The 26,088-nt window shown below is 40.6% G+C and overlaps 1 protein-coding gene across 5 annotated transcripts in view; it reads right to left on the bottom strand.

The window, feature by feature from the left end:
* Positions 1-26,088, bottom strand: part of pacs2 (phosphofurin acidic cluster sorting protein 2) — an 86,009-nt gene that overhangs the window by 15,934 nt on the left and 43,987 nt on the right. For 4 of the 5 annotated variants that reach the window (XM_034197713.1, XM_034197737.1, XM_034197730.1 and 1 more), the window contains exons 2-17: positions 22,875-22,962; positions 22,625-22,714; positions 21,595-21,720; positions 16,807-16,969; positions 15,857-15,930; positions 14,129-14,209; positions 13,786-13,845; positions 13,002-13,156; positions 12,468-12,558; positions 11,773-11,844; positions 10,291-10,415; positions 9,873-10,005; positions 8,529-8,633; positions 7,612-7,718; positions 1,755-1,909; positions 405-515 (exon numbers count right to left, since the gene is read on the bottom strand). In XM_034197713.1, coding sequence (XP_034053604.1) covers positions 405-515; positions 1,755-1,909; positions 7,612-7,718; positions 8,529-8,633; positions 9,873-10,005; positions 10,291-10,415; positions 11,773-11,844; positions 12,468-12,558; positions 13,002-13,156; positions 13,786-13,845; positions 14,129-14,209; positions 15,857-15,930; positions 16,807-16,969; positions 21,595-21,720; positions 22,625-22,714; positions 22,875-22,962 — 1,736 coding nt within the window. The remainder of the gene's footprint in view (positions 1-404; positions 516-1,754; positions 1,910-7,611; positions 7,719-8,528; positions 8,634-9,872; positions 10,006-10,290; positions 10,416-11,772; positions 11,845-12,467; positions 12,559-13,001; positions 13,157-13,785; positions 13,846-14,128; positions 14,210-15,856; positions 15,931-16,806; positions 16,970-21,594; positions 21,721-22,624; positions 22,715-22,874; positions 22,963-26,088) is intronic. The other variant, XM_034197722.1, reaches the window with a different exon arrangement.

The following is a 26,088-nucleotide window of genomic DNA, read 5'->3' as shown; positions in this document are numbered from 1 at the left end:
GGATCCATTATCTTAGTCTAAGATAAATAGTTTTCCAGTTTTGGCAATTTATGACATGTGAAAAAAAGAGTAATCTTATGTAACCTAACTTCATTTGGGATTTTTTTAAACGGTGAAAAATACATAAATAACACAATATAAGATTTTAGTGACCTTTTTATCATCTGTGAAAATAGTTTTAAAGAACAAGTGTTGGCTGGTGAAAACTTTAATTTGGCCAGGATCATTTGAATAATTTGAATGTAATTGCACATTTTATAACCAGCAAAATACTGAATACTGTACATATCGAGAGACATTAATTCAGATGTTTGTTTTCATTCTGGAAATGACCAGTTTTCCCGATTGGAGATGCTGTAAACTCCATAAAAAAAATCAACAATATTAAATATAAAAGTGCCCACCAACAACAGGAGCCTCTGGTTTGTGGAACAGGTCTCTCCACGCTGCGTCCTGAAACAAACTGTTGTATCGATAGTCGATCGTGCCGAGATATTTGGAGACCGGATGAGCACCTGAACCAGGAGAAGAAAACAAAAACACAACAGCTTTAGAGACAAGTCAGAGAAATACTGAGAGCACTTGTAGCCTCAGAATCTGTTAATAGCGGGAGATGGGCAAAGGGCATGGGAAAATGTAAAAACAACAACATTAAGCACAATTATTGCTTTAAGTCTTGTTTATGTTGTTGTTTCTTGTATTCAGTGAGACTATGGAACAGTGTGAATGTGGAGCTAAAGCGATGTCCAGACATTAACCAGTTCAAGAGGGAATACAGAGAAATTATTTTCTCGAGGTGCAGGGATGGGGAAGGTGTTTGACTATGTGTATGTGTATATGTGTGAGTATTTAGGTGTGTATATGTATATGTGCATATATGTATATGTGTGTATGTATGTGTGTATGTACATATGTGTATATGTATATATGTCAATCAACAGGTAAAGCAGATTCATAATAATAATTAACAATAATGATAATTGATAATTGATGTCGCCAGGGAAAAGAAAGTTTGGGGCTCTCTGCTGGAACTGCTACCCCCGCGACCCGACCACGGATAAGCGGGAGAAGATGGATGGATGGATGGATGGATGGATGGAATAATGATAATTATTGCAGATTATAGATTATAAATAAATCATTTAGGGACAAGGGGGTGAGATTAAATAAGTTATACTTCTTCTCACTCCTTTTCGAACACTAGATGTGGGACTGTTTATGTTGCTTATGATGTTGTTGTTGTTGTAAATGTCATTTTTTGTTTTGATTTCTCTTACATGACTATGCACTGCAAAAAAAATTGTTTTGTAATTATTTATTTTACTTGTTCGAAATAAAATGTATCAATCAATTCATCTGTCCACATTTGTTATCTCAATTTGCTTTTGTTTGACTTTCTGTTGTTCAGAATCAGAATACCTTTATTAGTCCCACAGAGGGGACATTTACATTTGTTACAGCATAAAAGAGCTAAAGACAGCTTAATGTTAACTAAGAAGCATGCATTAAAAAAAATACACATACTGTAACAGTTCTAAAGATTGTTATTTAATATCTGCTTTCTATCCATCAAAGGAGTTCATAAACAGTATTTTAAAGGTGCTTTATGAATACAATTCTCCAAAACTATCATTTCATTATTAGCACATTTAGCAACATGTAAACCTGCCATTATCATATATCCCTGTTTGAACATAAATACCACCTTTAAATACAGGTTAATACACCATTAAAGTGGTGTTTTAGCTCCTCACCCAGCGGTATGACGAGGAACCTCATGTATCCGAGCCAGTCGGGGGTCTTGTGGGAGAGATGGTCCACGAACAGCCTCAGCACGGCGCTCAGGTAGTGCTGCGCTCCGGCCACCGCGATCTTTATGGGGACCGGCGTCTGAGAGTTACAGTTACAACTACGAGAGGAGAGGAGGAGGAATGATGAGCTTAAAGTTAACAATGTGGTCGAGCTGCTCGTGGAGCTCACCCGTCCCAGTGCACTAGTGATGGGAATTATTATCGTTCTGTTCCTTTCAAAGAGCCGTTCAAAAGAGCCTTTCTTTTAAAGGGGGCGGGGTTACTAGGTTTATCTGCGAAATAATCACCAGGATAATGATTGACTGTATTGCCAGACCTAATGTCAATACTCTGCATCGTAAACATGACACAAGGTGGCGCCATATCCATGTCATTCATGTCAATGAATGTACTACTTTGAATTTACCCTCTGCCTTGCCTTGAATGAAATTCACGTAGCCTAACTCTTAATATTAGATAGGCCTACTGTGTTTTTAAGTGGCGATGGATATTATTTGTTGACCCTGCTTTAAAGGATATGTTGCCTTTACAAATGGTGCGCTTTATCGCTGCCTGGGTTTTGGTTGAAGTGCATCCAAATGCTGCTGCGTTTTCGCGTTTGGCTAATTTTCCATCTGAAAAACACGTCGTCTAACTCAGGGGTTCCCAACCCCCAGTCCGCGGACCGGTACCAGGCCGCGGAGGTGTTACTGCCGGGCCGCGAAATAGCTGTGAGTTTATCGTAATATTTGCAGAATTATAAATATATAAAAATATTTTATCATAATATTTTTTCAAAAAGCGTTTAATTTTCGCACCTATAGGCCTACCAGTCATATTATTTCATCCAGTAGTCTAGTTAATCTTTCACCAGATACCGTTGAAAATGGCTTTTATGATGTTCCGATGGATTCGGCGGCTCAGCCTGGTCTCAGCCTCTCGTGCAAACGAGAAAGTTACCGGTGCGCCAAGTAGGAAGAGGAGCGCACAGGAGACAACCGTTTAATTGCAGACTGTTATGTTTATGTGGGGAAATGGCAGTGCATACATTATTTGAGATATATTTCAAACTCTGACTTCATTTTAACGACATGTCGGCCAGGGGTGTAGAGCTATTTGTTTAAGCACCGGATTAGCAAAACAGGAGAGTAAACCAGTCTGCCTTGATCTATGAATTCATGTCCGGGACTCTCACGGTATCTGCTGCCCGCAGCTGTTTGAAGGAAAACCTCCTTCACTTCATGAAATGGCTGCAGCATCAGGAAGTAAAGCACCAGCGGGTAAAGATGTGCCTTTTTACGCACCGCCTTCGCTGTGTTTACCTTCATCCAGGGGCGGACTGGCCATTGGGAATACCGGGAGTTTCCCCGGTGGGCCGACGCTGTGTGTGGGCCGGAGGGCCAAAAAAAAAAAAAAGGAATTCTTTTTTTTTTGCCTAAATCCTACCGGCCCACATTTGTAAGTGTTCCGGCCCAGCCCAGCCCAGTGGGGTGTGGCCAGGGTTGGGTTGTAACGGAATACATGTAACGGCGTTACGTAATCAGAATACAAAAATCAAGTAACAAGTAACTGAAGACTTTTCTTTTTGTCGCTGCTTTTAATTTAATTGAACTATTCATATCTTAGACTGCACTGTAACTTTTATCCATGTACTTTTTCTTTTAATGTTTAATTGAACTATTCATATCTTAGACTGCACTGTAACTTTTATCCATGTATTTTTTCTTTTAATGTTTATTTTATTAGCTTTTCTTTTTAATGACTGATTTTAAATGCCATTTTCTTAATGTCTTTCATTTTTTGTAAAGCACTTTGAATTACCTTGTGTTGAAAAGTGCTATATAAATAAACTTGCCTTGCCTTGCCTTGCCTTGTATTCAGCTCGCGTTACATTTGAAAAACTAGTAATCTGAATACAGTTACTTTCGTAAACCTGAAGTGAATACATTTTGGATTACTTATTGGAATTATTGGTGGAAAGATTTCCTCACAACATTTAATATTCATTACTAAAGGTACAGCCGAATCATCACAGCGCACAAAACCGCGCAGATGGACCAAAAAGGGGAGCATTTGAAAAAAATGTGCGGGTCCGCTCAGTGAAACAATAACAACGTAACATGGAGGAATAAAAGTCTGCGTTCAAATCGTGTGTGTGTGTGTGTGTGTGTGTGTGTGTGTGTAGAGGTGTGTGTGGTTAAAACACATCAGCCACACCGCTCTTTAGCCTTTCTAATGATTCTGAAGGTAAACACAGTGAAGGCGGTGCGCGCTCCTCTTCTCAGAGGCTGAGTTAACCCTCCCGCTGCCTCCTGGTGCTGCAGAGATTTCATGAAGTGAAGGAGGTTTTCCTTCTATAAAACAGCTGCGGGCAGCAGATACTGTGAGAGTCACAGACATGAATACATAGATCAAGGCAGACTGGTGCACACACTCTCCTGTTTTGCCAATCCGGTGCTTAAACAAACATAGCTCTACACCCCTGTCCGAAATGTCCTTAAAATGAAGTCCGAGTTCGACATTTTAATTCATGTCCTGCCAACACTGGCAGGACAGAAGGCGACACGCCCTTTCTAAGCCATGTCCTCACATCCCAAGCTGCATGTCCGGTGCCTTGCTCAAGGGCACCACGGCAGGGCAGGAGGTGAACTGGGACCTCTCCAAGTAGAAGTCCACACTCCAAATAGGTCTGGTTGGGGACTTGAACCGGCGACCCTACGGCTAACAGTCTAAGCCCCTACTGACTGCCATAGATTTAGTCCCTAATTTTGCTCTCAAAATGGACCAAAAAAAAAATCTTCCCGGGGGAGCTTGCCCCCGGACCCCCCTAGAGGAGGTGAGGTCCACCACCTGCCCACACCCCCTGTTAAAGTCTCACCCACATTGAGGATGCTTCCTACGCCCATGTTTTATTCCATGTGTCAAGTCAGGCAAATTGGGTCAAAATGTTATTGCATCAATGATCTGTTAACATTAAAATCACTAAATATATGCCGTAACTATTTTGCTCTAGGCAACTCAAGGGCTCAGGTAATGTGACTACTATATGAATAATGGTCCAAAATAACATAAAATGCATAGGGTTTTTTGTTAAATAACATACTTTCGTCGCCGGCCGGCCGATACATGCCGCGCATTAATGGCGCGTTTCCACTGCAGCGGGTAGCCCCGTTTAAGCGTCCTTAACCGTCCTCAAGCGGCCAGGCCGGTTTTTGGTGGCGTTTCCATATAGCCTAGTACCGGCCAGCGGGTACTTTTTCCCTCTTTTTCCGGCCTCATAAAATCGTGGTTCCCTCAGACCAGGGCCAGGGCTGAACTAGTGACGTCAACACTCTCGACTGCTGATTGGTCAGAGAGAATCGTCACAAGATCGCGCGCAAGTTCATCCCTAGCGTCGCATATATATTTAGAAGCAAGCTTGCAGCATTTTTATAAACAGCATTTTGTAAACGGATGAGCTACAAAAATGGCTACGTCTAATAAGAAAAGCACACCGTGGTCGACCGAGGAGGTGACGACGTTCCTACATCTCATTGGGGATGATCAAATCCAGCGGGAGCTCGACGGAACAACTCGAAATGTGAACAAAAACAAAGCCGATCGCCCCGCCTACACTGCATGCTACCCCAGGTCCTAAACTGTAATGGAAATGCGCCACGGCCTGGGCCGGCCAGCGAGGCAGCCCAAGGCCAGAGCGAGGACGCTTAGGGACGCTTAAACGGGGCTACCCAGCTGCAGTGGAAACGCGCCATAAGTGGGCCTGTCTGTCAATTAATCCCCGGGCCACTTTTTTCCCCCAGTCCGCCCCTGCCTTCATCAGAACAGCTTAAGAGTGACTGCAGGCTGCTACGTGTTAACCACACACACCTCTACACACATCTCTACACACATCGAACTGCCGAATACTCCCCCTTTTATTAGTTTTATGAAGGAGATGTCCAGTCACCAAGGCGCATGATGTGTGTGTGTGTATGTACTCAGTTAAGCTCTGTACGTTCGGTGTGTTTGTGTCTGTCCGACACCGGCATTTGTTTTCAAATGACCATGAACAGTAATTTACACACATCTGGCTAACTCCATAGGTAGCCTATATGCAGGTGTTCCCAAAATAAATTAGTTTAATCTTAATCTCGATGTAGTGCTAAATGCTATCGGAGTGCATCGGAACGAACGTCACTATCATAATATCTTCTGAAAACAAATGCCAGTGACACACACACACACACACACACACACACACACACACACACACACACACACACACACCACACACACACACACACACACACACACACACACACACACACACACACACACACACACACACACACACACCACACACACACACACACACACACACACACACACACACACACACCACACACACACACACACACACACACACACACACACACACACACACACCACACACACACACACACACACACCATAATGCGCCTTCTCCTCGTTTTCCCAGCATTCACTGGATTATCCGTAAATCATACAAACAAAACCAAAACGTTGATTTATCTGTTTTCCCGTTTTGGTTTAAAAACTGAATAACGTTGGTTTTCCGGTTTTCCGGTTTTCCGAAAAACCAAAAAACGACACCGGTTCTTTTTTAAACGTTGTTAATATGTTTTGGATGCATATTGTTCTAGTATTTGTTCAGGCTGTTACATACAATTAGCCTCTGTTGCTACTGATGGTGAGTAAATATTAAAATCAGTTCAAATTGACAACCGGTCCACGATTTTTTTTTTATGTATCTGCCGGTCCTTGGCACAATAAAGGTTGGGAACCCCTGGTCTAACTGTCCTGTTATGACTTCTCTCTCGCGCGTATTCCCTTAAGACCCACCCCATCTCACTCCTCGTGCTGAAACCTACCAATCAGAGTTTGAAGAGCGGGTCTTCACAGAATACGTTTGGGGAACAAAATCAAGCTTTTTAAAAGGCGAGTGGATTTTGGCAGGCAGTGAGTGCGGACCAACGATTGAACGATAACAAGAACGGCTCTCACCAAGTACGACTCGGTTCCCCTCGTTCATATCAAAGAGCCGTTCCAAAGAATCGGCTCGTTCGCGACCGACACATCACTAGTGCACTTATTAAAGGTCCTCTATCAACACAGAGGTGAGAAACTCGCTTTGTACCCTATTTATGTTTGGGATTTTATTGGTGAGCTCTGCATCACATTGCTTTCTTCCTCCAAACACAAATCCATTTCTATAACAGATGCAATTGGTTGTCTTACATCAGGGGTGTCCAAACTTTTTTCACCGAGGGCCACACACAGAAAAATATACGAAGGGTTGGGCCACTCACTACAGGTGAGGTATATTGCGTCATAAATTATAAGTCGGCAAAATCAATCAAATGTAAGTAAATTATGCTTAATCAGCGTACATCCCAGCTCTACATAGGGTTTCCATTATTTTGTTGGTAGCTCATTCCTTACAACAGAAGTCTCAGATTCAAAATGGTCTGCGGGCCGCATTTTGCCCCCGGACCGTAGTTTGGACACCCCTGTCTTACATGCTTCGGTTCACGTTCAAGCATGCAGAGCTTTAATTCAATATTGTTTGAGTAAACTTCTTCTAAAACACTTAATGTGATAATGGCTCAATGAGTCAAAAACACATTTCCTTTATTGGGTTATATCTTATTTAGGAGGTGTGTGTCCATGACTATTTGGCGGTCCGTATTTGTGGGGAGATGTTCTTTATGGGGACCGGCATCTAGAGTTACAGTACAACTACGAGAGGAGAAGAGGAATAATAAGTTCAACTCTCACAAACAATATCTAAAGGCTGACTCACAATCTCTGGATGCGGGACACGATGGTGTTTAAGGCGGCCTGGATGTCGGCCGTGGTGCAGGTGCAGACCACTGGGAGCTGCTGGTTCTGCAGCAGGTCGGACAGATACTGGGAGGAGGGGGGGGAGAAAGGGGGGGGGGAGAAAGGGGGGGGGAGAAACAGATGAGAAAATAACAACAAGAAGGTGTGAAAAGCATTTCCAGCTCATAAATGTATTTGTTAAATCAATGATTTCCAGCGATCCTTTAATCATAAATTCTTTATGCTTTCTAAAAAAATCCAAGAAACTATATATTTTTTAATTTGGTTTTACTTAGATTGACAGGAAGACATTTTATCACCTTCAATTTTTAAATGTTAAACATAAAAGACAAAACTGAATAAGTACAAAAAATATAAAAATATACATTTTAAGAGACTATACATTCATATATTTCGGGACCCTCTTGAAAACGAGATGGTGCATCTCAAGGGGTTTATCCCAATCAATAAAAATGTCTATATATACCACTCCGTTCATTCATTTACCCTTTCATATTTATAAATATATGTATTCACACTTATTCTTCCACATTTGTCAGAAGCCTTTAAAAAATGTATTATATAAAAATATATATATATATATATAAAAAATTATAATAGTTCATAACAAATTAACAAAAAAGTCAATTTATTTTTAAAAATACACAAAAAAATATTATAATAATAATAATTTGAAAAAATAAATTAAAAACCTAATTAAAAAAATATCTCTATAGCCTCTCCATTAAAACATAAATATTTAAGTTATCCTTGTTACTTAAAAAATGTATAGTATATACAATATAATTTCAAGTAACAATTGTAATATGTATCCATCGTGTTAAGAACATTTAATAACGCCAGCATTGAGACGTAGGTGGTGCTTGTTTTCCTCACCTGGCCCTGCCAGTCGGAGGTGTTAATGAGGATGATGCTGTCGGGGAGCTGGTTATCAGAGACCAGGATGTGATTCAGCTGATCGTACACCGTCTTCCTGGGGATCTACGGAGGGAAAACAACCTGTAACTAACAGGTATCACAAGGGAACCCCTGACTTCATTACTGACATTAAGGCTTCTCACCCACACCAAGCCATGGCACCATATCACTCCCACCCTCATCCACCTACATTGGCTGCCGGTCAAGTCCCAGATTCAATACAAAACACTCATCCTCACGTACAAGTCCCTCCATTCCCTCGCCCCCCAGTACTTATCGGACCTCCTCCATCCCTACACCCCTTCTCGGACTCTGCGGTCCTCAGACACGGGCCTGCTCTCCATCCCCCGCTCTCGCCTCCGAACTGTTGGTGACAGGGTGTTCAGGGTTGCGGCCCCCACCCTCTGGAATGCACTTCCTGCCGAGATCCGTAATGCTGCCTCCCTGGACATCTTCAAATTATCACTAAAAACACACCTGTTCACCCTGGCCTTCGGGCCCTAGCCCTTTTCTGGTCCCCCGGCTTCCTTTAGTTATTTCTTTGGTTTGCCTGTTGATTGTCTGTTTGTTTTGTTTGTCCACCATGTACAGCGACCTTGGGTCCCTTGAAAGGCGCTATATAAATATCATTTATTATTATTATTATTAACACAAGTCTTTTTATATTATTATTATATTTTCTGACATGTTCTGTTTAAATATGTCCATGTAGTTGTGTCCTCCGACACAGACTATAACACCTCTTGTTGTTAAATACAAACTATGTGCATATATATACGCTGTTAATAACCGTGTTATATATACCTAGCTGCTAAATCTTCAGAACTGTTACAGGATGTGTATTTTGTAAATTGTGTAATTTTCTTTAATTATATGTATGCATCAGAATCAGAAGCAGAAACAGGTTTATTACCTGGTAGGTTTACACGTACGAGGAATTTGACTTGGTGTCGTGGGGCATACATACAAGTAAAACAATAATTAAAAACACAGGTAGAGAACTAGTAAAAAACTAACTAACTAATAAAAAATATAGTAAAATATAACAGTATTTACACTGCAATGGGATGGAATAAAAAGGAATAAAATATGGAATAATAATCCGCAGTAATAAAAAAAAGAACACAGATATTGTTGTACATTGTGTGCATTCATGTAATGCATAGATGCTTGCATGCTTCTACGTAACATTAAGCTGTCTTTGGCTCTTTTCTGCTGTAACAAATCTACATTTCCCCGCAGTGGGAATAATGAAGGTGATTCTGATTCTGATTCTGATTCTGATTCTGATTCGACTCCGACCTGCAGGTGGCAGCGTGTGTCCAGCGACCGCTCGTTGTCCAGACTGTTCGCTCTCTCGTTCTGCGGTCGGCTCGGCTGGCGCTCCTTCAGTGACGTACTCCGACCGCGACGCCCCGCCAACTTCGGCTCCTGCCTGGAAACAACAACAACAACAACAACATTTAACACATAAATTGTGATTTAGAAAACAACATGTAGATATATAATAATAATAATATACATACACTTATGTTGACACATTTATTTCCTATTTCTCCCCTTTAAATTACATTTATTTATTGAATAAAAAACCTGAATTGAAAATGTTTCCTATATATACAGTATATACAGTATATGTCATTTAAATGTCAATTTACCATCTTTAAATGTTTTTAATAAGCATGTTATATACTGTGTTATAGTTATATATGTATGTTACCTGTTTGAGGAGATTATTAGAGACTCTGTCTTCGTCATCTTGCCGATGGGAGGAAGTCTCTCCAGAAACGTGTCCATGTTGTCCATCTCCAGCTCCGTGGTGGGGGTCACCGCCTCCGGCTCATCCTGAGGGGAAACATGGAGAAAAAGAGGGTTATTTTTAGATAAGAGATGATTTTTAAGATAAGATAAGATAGGACTTTATTTATCCCGAAGGAAATTGTTGTGCCAGAGTTACAAAGATGAAATAAACACAGCAGCATAATTATAAAACTGTACACTAACAGTGCAGTGAAAAGAGCAATTAAATATCTACAGGAAACATAGACGGACACATAATTAATGTAAATATTAACAGAAAGTGCATTATTCCTTTTTCATTACATTACATTCAGTGCTTCTCAAAGTGTGGTCCGCGGACCACTGGTGGTCCGTGAGCGCCCCCTAGTGGTCCGTGAGTATATTGGTAAAATGTCACATTTGAAATAAATAAATTGATTAAAGTGTTCCGCACTCTCGCGGGAATATCTCCGCAATGGAGTGAGCTTAAGTTTCACTTTCGATTGCATGATATAGCCCAGATAAACACCTTCATCACACATGTGGCCACTTGTTTGTACCATTTTCAGGCGATTTGTAAAAAACTATGTGTTTTTGGATATTTGTGGAGTTAGGTGGTCCGCGAGTGGTTTTTTATTGGTTAAGTGGTCCTTGGTATGAAAAAGTTTGAGAAACACTGCATTACATGTTACTTGTTAGACGCTTTTATCTAAAGCGATACTCAATACTGTGGGCAATCCCCACAGGAGCAATTTAGGGTGAAGTGTCTCAGGGACACAACGACATGCTGACTGCAGTGCAGTGGGGTTTGAACCTGTGACCCCCTGACCCGAACACCAACGCACAACCCACTGCACCACACACCTTAAATGTCATTAATGACTGCAGACTTAAAGGTGGGGTAGGTAAGTTTGAGAAACCGGCTCGGGATACACTTTTTGTTATATTCCATGGAATGCTCTTAACATCCCGATAGCAATGAATATCTGAAGTGCTTTGACAAAAAATCCATACAAACATTTCATCTGTGGAAGCCGTGGCGCTGTAAAAAGCACGACCAATCATCTGAGCCGGCCCGGCTAAAGTAACTGGATGGCCTACCTGCCTGTCAGCCTTCCATCTGTGCACAAACTTATCTCGTGCCCTCATTGGTCATGTGCGCGTTTGTGTGTGTTGGAGGAGGGGCTCTGTAAGGAAGTCTGAAGGAAGTGGCAGATTTTTTCCGGCTGTGTATTTTCAAACTCTAGCGCACTCGAGCTGGTTTCTCCAAAATTAACGGCTCAATCGGGTCTTCTTTCTGTATGTCACTGAATTTCTGCAGCTTTAAATGCTAAAAAGTGCTTATTTTCACATGTTTTCCGTTATATATTTGACTTACATGACAAGAATAATGGTCTTGAGTTTGAAGAGTTAATATACTCACAAAGGAGACGATATCCGACACGGCGTCATCTGGAAATTTGAGCCCGGCACTCTTTGTTTTATCTGGGTCAATCTGCAACCACACGGTGGGAAATATAATAAACCAGAAGTTTTAATTTCACAGAACAAGTAAAGAGTTTGTTTATTTAAAACCTCGTGATAGATTCCTGCACAGCAGAAGCCTTGAGGTTCCACAAATAGACGTTATCAGGTGATAAATGGTGGGAAAATCTGACTTTACACTGGTTACACTTTATCACTGTCTTATTAAAGCGGCCCTATTCTGATTTCAAGGATTTTACCTCACCTGTAGTTTGTTCTGTACGTTTTTGTACATGTCAATGGTTTGCAAAGGCTAAAATAATAATGGCCATAGAGCTCCAACACATTGTACGTTCTATGCTAACGGGCGGGACATCTCTAAACTGTTGACCAATCACAACAGAGCCAACTGGAACATGTTTAAATATTATTTGTCTCATACTGTCCGTCTAAAAGGCGAAATGTTTGCGTCTTTACGCCCCCCTCCCAAAAAAAGGGGGTAGATCTCAAGCTGTCAGAGCAGACTATAGCCTGCATAAAGTATGTGTTGGTACGGACTCCACATATACAAATGCTTTACACACAAGCAATGACAAAGTGAGTTTTTCATTAATGTCCCTTGAAAAAGTTGTATTAAGAGCAGTGGTTTCTCACCGGGCTCGGGGGCTCTCGGTGGCTTCGGACGCTGTGGAGGCTGCCGATCTCCGTCTGAGAGCTGGAGAGAGAAACACCCTCGAAATATGGCCTGAAACACAAGAAAACTGAAAATAAATTACTTTAAATCTACATGAATGCTCTTCTGAGTCTGAATCATTCCTCATTCCTGAAGTTCTGTGTACAGGAATGATTCCTAAACCCTGATATGACTCAGCATTTTGTGCTGTAGTTCCTTTATAGCCCAACATTAGCCACCTTTAGCTTAGCGGTGGTGACGTGAAGTCATGTGACCGTGCTGTAGTTCCTTTATAGCCTAATGTTAGCTTTTGGCTTTAAAAATTATAAAGTGGTGTTAATATGTGGACTTTATCCTGCTGAACAAAACGTGTAAGTAGGCTATCATAAACGTTTGTTGGACACAGAGATTATTTCTGACAATCCAAAATCACAACCAGGGAGATGCTGCCTTCAGGGACCAACACAGAAACACCACATTCAGGTATGTTCAAACACACACAGATGAACACACACTTGAGTTTGGGTTTGGGCGTGCTCAGGACGCTGTCGTCGTCGTCCAGCTCCGGCCCGCTGTCGCTCGGGTTCTCAAACTCCACGCTGTCCAGATCCAGATCCTCCTCCTCCACCTCGGGGGGGGGCTCTGCAGGGTCCTGCTCCGAGTCCAGCACCTGCACACACACACACACACACACACACACACACACACACACACACACACACACACACACACACACACACACACACACACACACACACACACACACACACACACACACACACACACACACACACACACACAAAACACTGTTAGGGATCTAAACTTGAAGAGCAACACAAGCAGTAGTAAAAAGTAACTTTCACTTGAGTACTTTTTTTCAAGTTCATGCTACTTTCTACTTCTTCTCCTTGCAATGCAGAGGTGACTTTAAGAATGGCACCTATCCCTCACACTGCTCCCCATTGCTGTAGAATAGTGGCGGCTCCTATAACATGATGCTGTAAATGCAGAGACCTAATGTCAGTGTGGGGGCAGTGCTGTGGTTGGTGATAAAACGTGGATTTAATTTGAATCCTATGCAAAAGAGTTGATAGCACACAAAGAGTTATTTACAGCTTTAATAAGGTCCATTGGGTTATGGACGTGTCGCTGCAACTGTGCATTTATCCAGTCGTTGGCTCACTACTTCCCAAACATATGCATTTTCCTATTATTAAAAAACCTGCTGTAAAACACCATGAACACTTTGAGGTAGGCGGTATTTATTTTAGTAAAAGATCTGAACGCAGAAACACTCACCTCTTCTGAGACTCTGAAGCGCTTCAGCAGGGCGACGACTCTCTGCTTGAAGTTCTGCTGCTAAAACACACACACACACACACACAGTTAAGTGAGTGTGAGCCTATTATAATTTACTACAGAGCTCAGCTACACACAGCTGCAGATTTTACCGGCAGCAGAAGCCTGTATTGATTTCCCTGCATGTGCTCATGTGAGTCAGAAACATCATCTGCTTTCTGAGGGTCCTGCTTCTACTGAGCTCTACTGTATAGAACCATGTTATTCACATACAAAAACACACGACAACTGTCTCATTAAAGTTCATGTTTCTATTACTTTAAACTCTATCTTGGTCTCTTACTCTGGTGATGGACGTCGTCCTCACGATGGACCTCCTCTGCTTCTTCGGCTTCCTCACGTCGTACTCGTCATCCTCCAGATCCTGAAACAACACAGGGACGTTTAAACACAGCCTCTCATGAATAGAATATCATAGAATCCTTTATTGTCATTATACAGGTACTGTTAGAGAAATACTGTTGTCTCCACTTAATGGGTTTGTGTTAATGCACTGATACTATGTGTGACTCTGAACTGTGTACGACCTTGCAGCTGCGTCTTGCTGTGATAGGAGGAGGCAGGGCATTTCAGGTTGTTTATATTTATGAGGAGACAGACTTGTTGTCTCCTAAATATCTCATTTCTATGAGGCGTGAAGGAAGAACGTGACTCTTTCCAGAAGACGTCACAGATTACCCCGACACCCGCGGATGATATTAGCGCCACCTCGATTTACGACTTTGTTGTTATCTCCGTGTTGTGGACTCCATAAGCCTGATGTTTTTTGCTGCTCCGGTGAGCAACATACCCCATGTGTGTGAGTCAACCCATATCCTTTGTATGTGCTCCTTCTTGCAAGAATAAATTAGTACCTGATTATTGATTCTCAACCTGGTGTCGAGTGATATTTTCCTATGAGATGAGAGCTACTCCTTTTTTTAAGGTGCCATCAAAAATACAAAAAACCAACAAGAGACGTAGAACATTCAGGAGGAGACAACATACAAACAACAAGCATTCATAAAGGCTGATGACGGCTTGAAGTTTGTCTTAAATGCTGCAGTGCAAATACAGATGTTGTATCCTAGCAGAGTGCTTGAAGGGTAGATTTGGTATTTTCCTAAGTTGGACTTAATTTCGTTATGTTTTTATGTCCTTAAAATGTTGACTCAGTTAAGGAAAATAGATTTATGAGAGCTGTTTTCTTCCCTTAAAGTGGACCTATCATGCTATGTTGGAAAAATATATTGTAGGGCCATACCTATATAAAACATGTCTGTGAAGTTTTTTGCTTAAAATACCAAACAGATCCCCCGTTGTCGCCATGCCTCATACTGCTCATACCCCTCTTTTGCTGCCCTGTTAGAGAAACGCAGATTTTGGGTCTTTAGCTTGAAAAAAAAAGAAGAGGAGGCGGAGCTAATGCCTGATCAGAATTCTACCGGAGATAAAGTTAAATTCTACTGTGATAAAACGTCATCCTGTTCTAAACCACATCAAGGATTATTTCTGAAACAGCATGGAGCTCAAAGGCTTTTTCTCTTGCAGGTTTATCACAAGGTGAGTTACTTTCTTTATTTCCTGCTTTTTAAACACATGCTCTCTCCAGTACAGGTTAGCTCTGAGTGTTAGCGAGGCTTGCTAATGTAAACAAAGACGAGATTACGTCCAAAACACGTCAGGCATTGTTTCTGATAGCAACTCTCTGTGGGTCCACCGACGTCACAGCGGATGGAAATCTGTATCCGCTCGTTGTACACCCGTTTTTAGATATTTGGGTACGGAGGAAAAGAGAGAGCGTTTTATTTTCTGACGCTGCGTGAGTTCCCTGACACACCGGGGACACATATTTATGTATAAAAGACATCACAAAGTGCATTTTGCATGATAGGTCCCCTTTAAGTTGCTTGTTTGTTTCAATTACTTAAGGGTATTTTGGTGCCACTGATTTTACCTTAAGGAAGCTTTAAAGGTGGTTTAAAGGGACTTAAAGGTGAGTCTTAAGTTAAGGTGTTTTGTTCGGACTCACCTGTCCCTGCACGGCGTCGTCGCTGGCCTCCTGCTCTGAGGAGAAGCTCTCGTACTCTTCCTCTGAGTAGTTATCTGAAGAGGGGGAGGACAGGAAGAAGAACACGCCATTATACATACTTTAATTTCTCTTAAAGGTCCCCTATTATTCGGTTTTTCATCAATATATTACAGGTCTCAGATATATATATACAAATATGTCTCTGAAGTGTTTGGCTCCAAACACTAAACAGATCATTGCAGCATTACCCATAATCCCCTCTGTTTCAGCCCTGTTTCCAAAGTGCTGATTCTCTGTCTGTGACTTTAGATGAAAATAAGGAGCCCCTCCCCACGCCCCTCTGAGAGAGATTTGGTTAAAGAGAACACAATGGTGCTCTAGGAGGAGATTCAGGTGATAAGGGGGGGGGGTACCTTGGTTGGTGATTGGCTAATGGTTACACAAGACAAGACATCGTTATGACATCATAAAGTGGCCAAAATCTGATCAGCTCATTTTCAGATAGGTTTTTATAGAAATGGATCAAAAAGAGAGAGAATCTTTGTTCCTGAAACTTTCAGAGTCTCTTTACACAGAGGGGACACATGTTGATGTAGAAGAGACATGAAGAGAGGGGACACATGTTGATGAAGAAGAGACATGAAGAAGAGGGGACACATGTTGATGTAGAAGAGACATGAAGAAGAGGGGACACATGTTGATGTAGAAGAGACATGAAGAAGAGGGGACACATGTTGATGTAGAAGAGACATGAAGAAGAGGGGACACATGTTGATGTAGAAGAGACATGAAGAAGAGGGGACACATGTTGATGTAGAAGAGACATGAAGAGGAGGGGACACATGTTGATGTAGAAGAGACATGAAGAATTGGATTTTGCACAATAGGTGACCTTTAAAAGGCTCTGAATGTGCATGATGAAAAGGACACTTATGGGAGTCTAAGAGTACCTGAGCATTTGATCTTGGGTCCCTCGCTGAGCGCCGCCTCCTCGTGGTCGATGGGCTGGCTGCTCAGAGAGAAGATCCAGATCTCCGCCACCTTCCCCTGGAGCTCCTTCTGATGGGAGCAGAGCGGGAGAACCTGGCCTCCCTCTGGGGGGTGCTGCATCACCTGGGGAGGGGGGGGGAGATATCCAGTCACTTTGCATCCCAAAATCATGCAATACAGACATTAACCTGTTGGAAAAATGGCTGCCTTTTTACGTAAAAATGCAGAAATATGAAGTTCTACAGTACACCCTATGAAAGACTAAACAGTTGCTTCTTTAGTCCTTTATGAGTGTGCCTGTAAATTCCAGATATGCAGATACTTATTGACATCATGCAAATTGAACCACGCCCAGATACAGAGAAAAAGGCAACGAAATATGTTGTTGTATTTTATTATTTAAAGTGGACCTATCATGCTAATTTTAGGCAATAGCATAGGGCTGCTCAATTAATCGTATTTTAATCGCAATTACGATTATGGCTTGCAATGATTACGAAAACAACGTAATCGAAATAAAACGATTATTCTTATTATTCTTTTTATTTTTTTGGTTTTTCAGTTGAATTATACTTAAAGTTCAGGGTAATCAACAGTTAAAAACATACTGTTCAAATGTTTGTTCTCCAATAAATTGATGTTTTCAAAGTAAATGGATAACGGTTTTTAATAATCGTGATATCAATTATTGACCCAAATAATCGAGATTATGATTTTTGCCATAATCGAGCAGCTCTACAATAGCATAGGTCTCATATATATAAAAATATATAAAAAACATGTCTATGAAGTATTTTGCTCAAAATACCAAACAGATTCTAGCCATGCCTCATATCCCTCTATTTCACTTCCTGTTTCAAAAGTGCTTATTTGGGTATAAAGCTTAAAACAAAAAAAATTGGATGAATAAAAAAGGAGGGTCTGAGCTCATGCGGGACCCGGCAGCTACTGTCTAAACTAAATGCTGCCGTGATGAAACGCCATATCATGGATTATCAAGGATTCTCTCTGAAACAGTTTGGAGCTCAAAGGCTTTCTCTCTTGCCGGTTATACCACAAGGTGAGTTCCTTTTTATTTCCTGCTTCTTCACACACATGCTCTCCAGTACAGGTTAGCTCTGAGTGTTAGCGATGCTAATGTAAACACCGACCATATTACGTCCAAAACAGTCGGGCATTGTTTCTGATAGCAACGTTTCTGATTGGGCCGTGGGTCCACATTTCAGATATTACGTCATATCGGACGCAAATCTGGATCAGCTCCGTTGTTCCCCGTTTTTAGAGATTTGGGTACGGAGGAAAAGAGAGAGGGTTTTATTTTCTGACGCTGCGTGAGTTCCCTGACACACCGGGGACCAGAGGTTGCGCTAGATTTTTTCGCTGCCCGTCATTTTGACGGACAGGATCGTGACATTTCCGTCAAAATCTGTTGAGATTGGGGGTGAACTGTTAGCGCCGTGTTATGCATGCCCACTGCACCTCGCGGGAGCGCAGCGTAAAGCTTGTACTCACAGACATTTCAATGATCTGTTCGGCAAAGTTAGGTTTGGAAACTATATCATTATTACTCTCTCAACCTTCAAATCCTGCCTGAAAACCATAAAACCCACCTTTTTAAACTAGCATATTCTATATCATAATTCCTCTAAACTGATTGTTGTTAAGAATTTGTTTTTTAAGTCTCTAATTACTGTTTGACCTTCTTTGTTGCTTGTTTTTAATTATCCTCTGTAAGGTGTCCTTGAGAGCTTTGAAAATAGTGCAAGATAATGTTGCAAATGACCATCATATATCATAGGTATGCATACACGGCATAATAACACCGGAGCCTCGCTGCGGGAAACGTTGGCGCTGTTCTGAGTTTATTCTAATCTGTCAAAACGACGGACGGCTTTCAGATTTTTCCGTCATTGTTAAAAGAAAAACGTCATAGACGGAAAATATTCGGTTAACGCGACCTCTGCCGGGGACACATCTTTATGTATAAAAGACATCAAAAAGTGCATGTTGCATGATAGGTCCCCTTTATCATAACAGAGGAGTCAAAAGCATTCAAAGAAACACCAAAAATATATTTGTGTTTTTGCGGCTTTTTAATGGGACTAGTATATATTAGGTTATATACTACCTGCTTTATGTTTTCAACACTGTTTCCTTAGTGCACACACAATGAGGTGCTTCTACAGACAGTATTTCAGCAATACACATGAAGTAAAACCTCCTCCCACACACTTAACTCGTTATCACCTCGTTTTAATACAGAAGAAAAAGCAATAAAAACAGGGAAAAATATGAAATAAATTCTTTATTTGACCACCTACAGTATTTGATTATAAATGAATAGACTGATAATGACTTTCTGTTCAAGTCTCTTTGAGTTTTAAGGTGGATCAATCGTTCTCCTCGTACCTCAGCTGCTGATTGTGACCTTAATTATCTCCACTGAGCTTTGGGAGCCACATGGGGTCTGATTAGCACATCGAAGATTCAAGATACAAGGATTTAAAGGCGTTATTGTCACATGAACAACAGATACTGAGTAGTTTGGCAATGAAACAAAGCAATACACAATATACTCAAAGGGAAAAGTCAAAATAGAGCAAGAGAGACAATGTGCCAAAAAGTAAATAAGTGAACTTTGCACATCTAAAACAGAATTTTAAAAAATGAAAGCTGAGCGACTTATCCATGCTTGCATTTCCTCCCCCCTTGACTACTGTAACTCCCTTCTCTACGTCATCAGCTCACCCCTCCTTCAATAAACTCCAAACGGTACAAAATGCACCCCCGACTCCTCACACACACAGTACAAATACTTTGTTACTGTACTTATTTTTCTGGTATCAGTATTTTACTCCACTAATTATTTTTCTGACGACTTTTTACTTTCTACTTCTTACATTTTGAACACCAATACCTGTACTTTCTACTTCTTACATGTTGAACTCAAATACCTGTACTTTCTACTTCTTACATGTTGAACTCAAATACCTGTACTTTCTACTTCTTACATGTTGAACCCAAATACCTGTACTTTCTACTTCTTACATGTTGAACCCAAATACCTGTACTTTCTACTTCTTACATGTTGAACACAAATACCTGTACTTTCTACTTCTTATATGTTGAACACAAATACCTGTACTTTCTACTTCTTATATGTTGAACACAAATACCTGTACTTTCTACTTCTTACATGTTGAACTCAAATACCTGTACTTTCTACTTCTCACATTTTGAACACAAATACCTGTACTTTCTACTTCTTACATGTTGAACCCAAATACCTGTACTTTCTACTTCTTACATGTTGAACTCAAATACCTGTACTTTCTACTTCTTACATGTTGAACACAAATACCTGTACTTTCTACTTCTCACATGTTGAACTCAAATACCTGTACTTTCTACTTCTTACATGTTGAACACAAATACCTGAACTTTCTACTTCTTACATGTTGAACTGAAATACCTGTACTTTCTACTTCTTACATGTTGAACACAAATACCTGTACTTTCTACTTCTTACATGTTGAACACAAATACCTGTACTTTCTACTTCTCTCATTTCCCAAACAGCTGGTTCCTTTAGTCTGAATGTGTGTTTGATGCGTGATCATTATTCTTTAGAGTCATTGCGTGCCTATTGATTTGAACACGATCCGTGTATCCATCATTTCCTGGTCTTCTCTAAAGAAGAGGGACCAATGGAAACGTTGTCATGTTGCCGTTGTTCAGCATGGAAACATTCATTAGCTAACAATGACATTATTGTTCTATTAATATAAAGGGAGGTCAGGTACTCTTTAAAACAGCTGCTAGTTATGGGTACTTTTTACTGAAGTACATTTCAAAGTCCTCTTTACTTTTACTTGAGTAAAGAAGTTTAGTCAGTACTTCTACTTTTACCAGAGTATTTTTAAACACCAGTATCTGTACTTCTACTTGAGTAAAGGATGTGTGTACTTTTGACATCTCTGCCCAATCCTCAAAAACCTTCACTGGCTTCACGTCTCCCACCACATCAACTACAACATACTGGTCCTCACCTACAAAACCCTCCACCATCTAGCATAAAAAAGCGCTATCAAATTATGTTAGGAAAATCTCACTCGTCCCCGGCTTGAGCTTCAACCTCAGGATCCATGTATTTGTGATCCTCTCCAGAATGGAAGGAGTCATCACATACAGAGCATCAACTAGTTCCTGAACAGTGTCCTTCACATGCTGATATCCAAGAGAGGGAGTTACAGTCACAAGATGCAGGAATAGAAAGCAGTATTCAATGTTTACTTCAGATTAGCTCCACGTCAGAAATGAGCATGCTTGTCATATGTCTATCTCCATAGAGGCTGAATCATCATGTTAATCACATAGCTATCATATGCCTCAAACAGTCCTGATGCTCTTCTAGGTAATCACACATCCTGTCATGTTCACAGCTACAGTTGGGATACCTTTGTTATCATGTGGACTCTCATATTGGAAGAGTACATTCAGTATTTTGCACTGACCTCACCACTTTCAAAAAACTCACAAAAACTCACCTCTTCAATCTGGCTTTTAATATGTGATTGTTTTTGTATTATTTGACTTTAACTTTAACTATATATTTATTTGTTGTTCCTTTCTTTTCTTTTCACTATATCTGTAAAGCGTCTTTGAGCACCTGTAAAAGCGCTAACAAAATAAATCTATTATTATTATTATTATTTTCCCAACAATATATAATATATTATTATTATTACCTCTGCCATGTCGATGGACCCCCCCGCGAGCGTCTTGTACCCCAGGATGGTTCTGTTCTTGTACCTCTTCCTCCTCTGCAGCAGGATCTGCAGCTTGTTCCCCTCGCGCTTCAGGAAGTGAGGGTACTGAGGGTCACATGACAAAGAGAAGCTGGATATCCTCTTATTTTAGAAGCTAGAATCAGATAATATCAGATGCTGCTCCTAGTGCTAGACTCCTGGTGCTAGACTCCTGGTGCTAGACTCCTGGTGCTAGGATGGGTTAAAAGCAGAGAACACATTTCGCTGAGTGTGCTGTGTGCTCTGCATGTGTGACCATTAAAGAGGGTTTCATCCCTCCCAATATTATTATTATTATTATATGTTTCTTCTTGGAAAAAGACTGACAACGATTATTTGTATCTGCATTAGAGTAGGCATTTTATACTTCTGTTGATCGACCAATCATTCAGCTCTATTACAAACTAAACACAGGTTCTTCGTTAGACCTTCATGTCTGATCTTGATTTGACTGACAGCCAAAAAGGAAATAACTGTCATATAGTTTTGATTTAAATGCAGATATTTAAAATGAAATGTTGCAAATTGAACCACGCCAAAATACAGAGATAAAGGCAACTAAGTCTCTAATGTAAAAATCTGTTCTAAAAAAAGAGCAGAAAATATATCGTGTTTTTGTATTATTTACAGACGAGAAGCCAAAAGCATTTCACATATTTGTGTTTTTTGAGCTTTTTACAGGACTTGTTAATAATAAAAACTATAGATTATGTTACATACTACCTGCTTTATCTTTTTAACACTTGTTCCTTAGTGCACACACAATGAGGTGCTTCTCCAGACAGTATTTCAGCAATACACAATACAAAAACAGCTGTAATTGCAAACAGTTTCCATGGCAGTGACTGAAGTAATACAGAAAGAAAACGCAATACAAACAAGCAAATGTATTAATAAATGGTTTATTTGACCACCTACAGTTCTTGATTATAACTTGACTGATAATGAGTTCTTTTATTTGCTTGTGTACCTGCAGGGAGAAGGTGAGAGCGAGGTCGGTCTCCACGGAGCCTCCGGGCGGCAGCACGATCTCATGAGAGCGCAGGATACGCTTCGAGCCCTGCAGGAACATCATCAATTATAATAATTATAATAATTAGTTGGAGTGAGCTGGAACTTTTCTGCATCCCTGCTGATGTGTTGTGCTTTGTTATATTATGTTAAAGGTCACCTATTATACTGTTTTGATAATAGGGGACCTTTAAGAGAGACCATTATACCTGTATTTTGACGGCGATCACCACAGAGATGAGCTCCTTGTCGATTTCTCTCATCACCACCAGCTTCTTCAGAGTCAGCGTGCACAGCCTGCAGAGAAACACACAAACACAGGTTTAGCTAACACAGCTGTGTTAGAAATATGTACACACACACAAACATGTGTCACTCACAAACACAGCTGTGTGTTTATTAAACAGGTTACAACAGAGTGAAACACACACAAAGCACTCCTAGCTTTCAGAACATCAGAACATAAAACTCAAATGTCTCCTTATTTATGCATTCATATTCACACTTTAGAGAAATTCTTTAATGTATTTTAACAGTGGCTAAGAAGCGGCATTCAGGTTCAGATTATTTATTGGTACTCGTAGGTAGATTTAGTTTGCAGATAAAAACACAAGGGATCCATCCCGACACACATTCTCAAAACAACAGACAGACTCCTATTCTTTCACACACAGTGACGTCACGAGCTACCCACAATGCAACACGCGCCATATATATATATATAAATACGCCATTTTCCTGGAGGTGCTAATATCCTGGAAGTACAAATATAAACAGCTAGCTAACGTAGCCAGGCAGAGCGCACTAGGTTTTTTTTCTGAATTAACGACCGAAGAAATCGCTGCATGTCTTCGGATTACATCTCTGGACTTGAGGGGTGTGCTCTAGGTCGTTACCAGCGTAAACTAGAGCTGTGTGGGTTGTCCGATTGCCCTTACAGACTGCCTGCAGATGTATGGAAAAACGACCCTCGAAAGTGGCCTTCGGTCGATTTTGGCAGCATCTACGTCTATTTTCTAGAAACACCAGGTGAATACCCCACTTGTCACAATAATATTATCATGCCATTGCATATATGTGGTATTTTAGAGTTGACTAGATATTGATTAAGGCAATAGACTATGATATTCTGCTTGCACCTCGTGTGAAATGGCGGATACCGGAAGTACGGTGTCGCCCTCGGCCCAAAACCCGTATGTGTGTGTGAAAGAATAGGCTACCCTACCTTTAATCAATAATGAGACCCAGAAAGAAAAATGTTTCAAATTTCCTTTTTTTTTTAATCACACAAGTCTTTAAGGTGGTATAAACATAATGACTAACAAAAACTAAAAAAATATATATATATTTTTTTTTATTCCTTTGTAGAGGACACCGGGTGTTAGTTATGCGAAGCATAGTATACAAGTACATTTAGACAACATTAGAGCACAACAACTCAATGCAACACATACTGAGCCCTCATGTGTAGTACTCCATCCTTTTTTTTTTAATGCAGAGATACATCTGACACTTGATGTATGTTTTCCCCGTGCATCCGTCTGCCATGAACCCTACAGAAACCTAAGTGTTAGTTTTGGCCCATAGTGGACTCCGTTTGTGTTGTGTAAAATGGGGGAAATAAAAAGTTAGCAAATCCCCATGTCCTCCTCAGAGTATGCAGCCGAAAAAAATATGAACCCTTCCTTCAGACTTCCTTACAGAGCCCCTCCTCCAACACACACGAACGCGCACATGACCAATGAGGGCACGAGATAAGTTTGTGCCCAGATGGAAGGCTGACAGGCAGGTAGGCCATCCAGTTACTTTAGCCGGGCCGGCTCAGATGATTGGTCGTGCTTTTTACAGCGCCACGGCTTCCACAGAGGAAATATTTTTTAATGTATTTATTGTCAAAGCATTTAATGTATTCATTGCTATCGGGATGTTAAGAGCATTCCATGGAATATAACAACAAGTGTTCCTGAAGTGAATTACCTACCCCACCTTTAAGTCATAAATACTGTAGAGAAAACTATTAGATTACACTACACTTCTTCCCCTCTGCTACCGGCCTCATCAACAAGGCAGGACCAGCAAACTCCCTTGAAATGTTTAAAAGCAAATTAAAAACCTATCTTTTTAAAGGTCAACTATCATGCTATTTTTAGGCAATAGCATAGGTCTCAGATATATACAAATATATAAAAAACATGTCTATGAAGTGTTTTGCTCAAAATATCAAACAGATCACCCATTCTAGCCATGCCTCATATCCCTCTATTTCACTTCCTGTTTCAAAAGTGCTGATTTGGGGATAGAGCTTTAAAATCAAACAAAAAAAGGAGGGGTCTGAGCTCATGCGGGACCCGGCAGCTACTGTCTAAACTAAATGCTGCCGTGATGAAACGCCATATCATGGATTATCAAGGATTCTCTCTGAAACAGTTTGGAGCTCAAAGGCTTTCTCTCTTGCCGGTTATACCACAAGGTGAGTTCCTTTTTACTTCCTGCTTCTTCACACACATGCTCTCCAGTACAGGTTAGCTCTGAGTGTTAGCGATGCTAATGTAAACACTGACCATATTACGTCCAAAACAGTCGGGCATTGTTTCTGATAGCAACGTTTCTGATTGGGCCGTGGGTCCACATTTCAGATATTACGTCATATCGGACGCAAATCTAGATCAGCTCCGTTGTAGCCCCGTTTTTAGAGATTTGGGTACGGAGGAAAAGAGAGGGTTTTATTTTCTGACGCTGCGTGAGTTCCCCGACACACCGGGGACACATGTTTATGTATACAAGACATCAAAAAGTGCATTTTGCATGATAGGTCCCCTTTAACATGGATTTTAATTTGGGATAACTTTCAATGCTCACTAATATCATTGTCCATGTTTTACTGTATTTTATTTTAACCTATTTTAATTTCTTGTCAGCTTTCATTCAAGGGAATTTCATTATCTTGTTCTGTATTGATTTTAATATTATTTTAATATTGTTGTTATGTTTTCTGTAAAGCATTTTGGGATGCTACGTGCATGAAAGGTGCTATACAAATAAAGTGTATTATTATCTTAATTGTATTTAGTTCTGCTACGTATTCTTCTTTCTGTGTCTCTGTATGCACCTCATATATAAAAGCAAATTCCTCAGAATGTATGGTGGATAAAGACAATCAAAACAAAATGACTAGTTTAATGTGTTAATGCATGCTGAGCTCATCCCTCTTCCACCATCATATGGGGGAGGGGGGGGTTATCGTTGGGGCGACACGCTGCTTTAACAAACCCATCACGATTTTTTCAGAAACTTCATCAAAAGAGCAGAGTGAGAAACAAACGGAGGCTTTTCTTCTGAGGGTCTTTTGACTGAGTCCTGCTGTGAAGAGGCCATTTATCATCCGTGCTTTATCTACTGCAAGATCTCTAGAAACGCTGGAAT

Source organism: Gymnodraco acuticeps, unplaced genomic scaffold (genome assembly GCF_902827175.1).
Source record: "Gymnodraco acuticeps unplaced genomic scaffold, fGymAcu1.1, whole genome shotgun sequence".
Lineage (NCBI taxonomy): Eukaryota > Metazoa > Chordata > Actinopteri > Perciformes > Bathydraconidae > Gymnodraco > Gymnodraco acuticeps.
The sequence above is the reverse complement of the archived record's forward strand: the minus strand, read 5'-3'. Positions and strand labels throughout refer to the sequence as shown.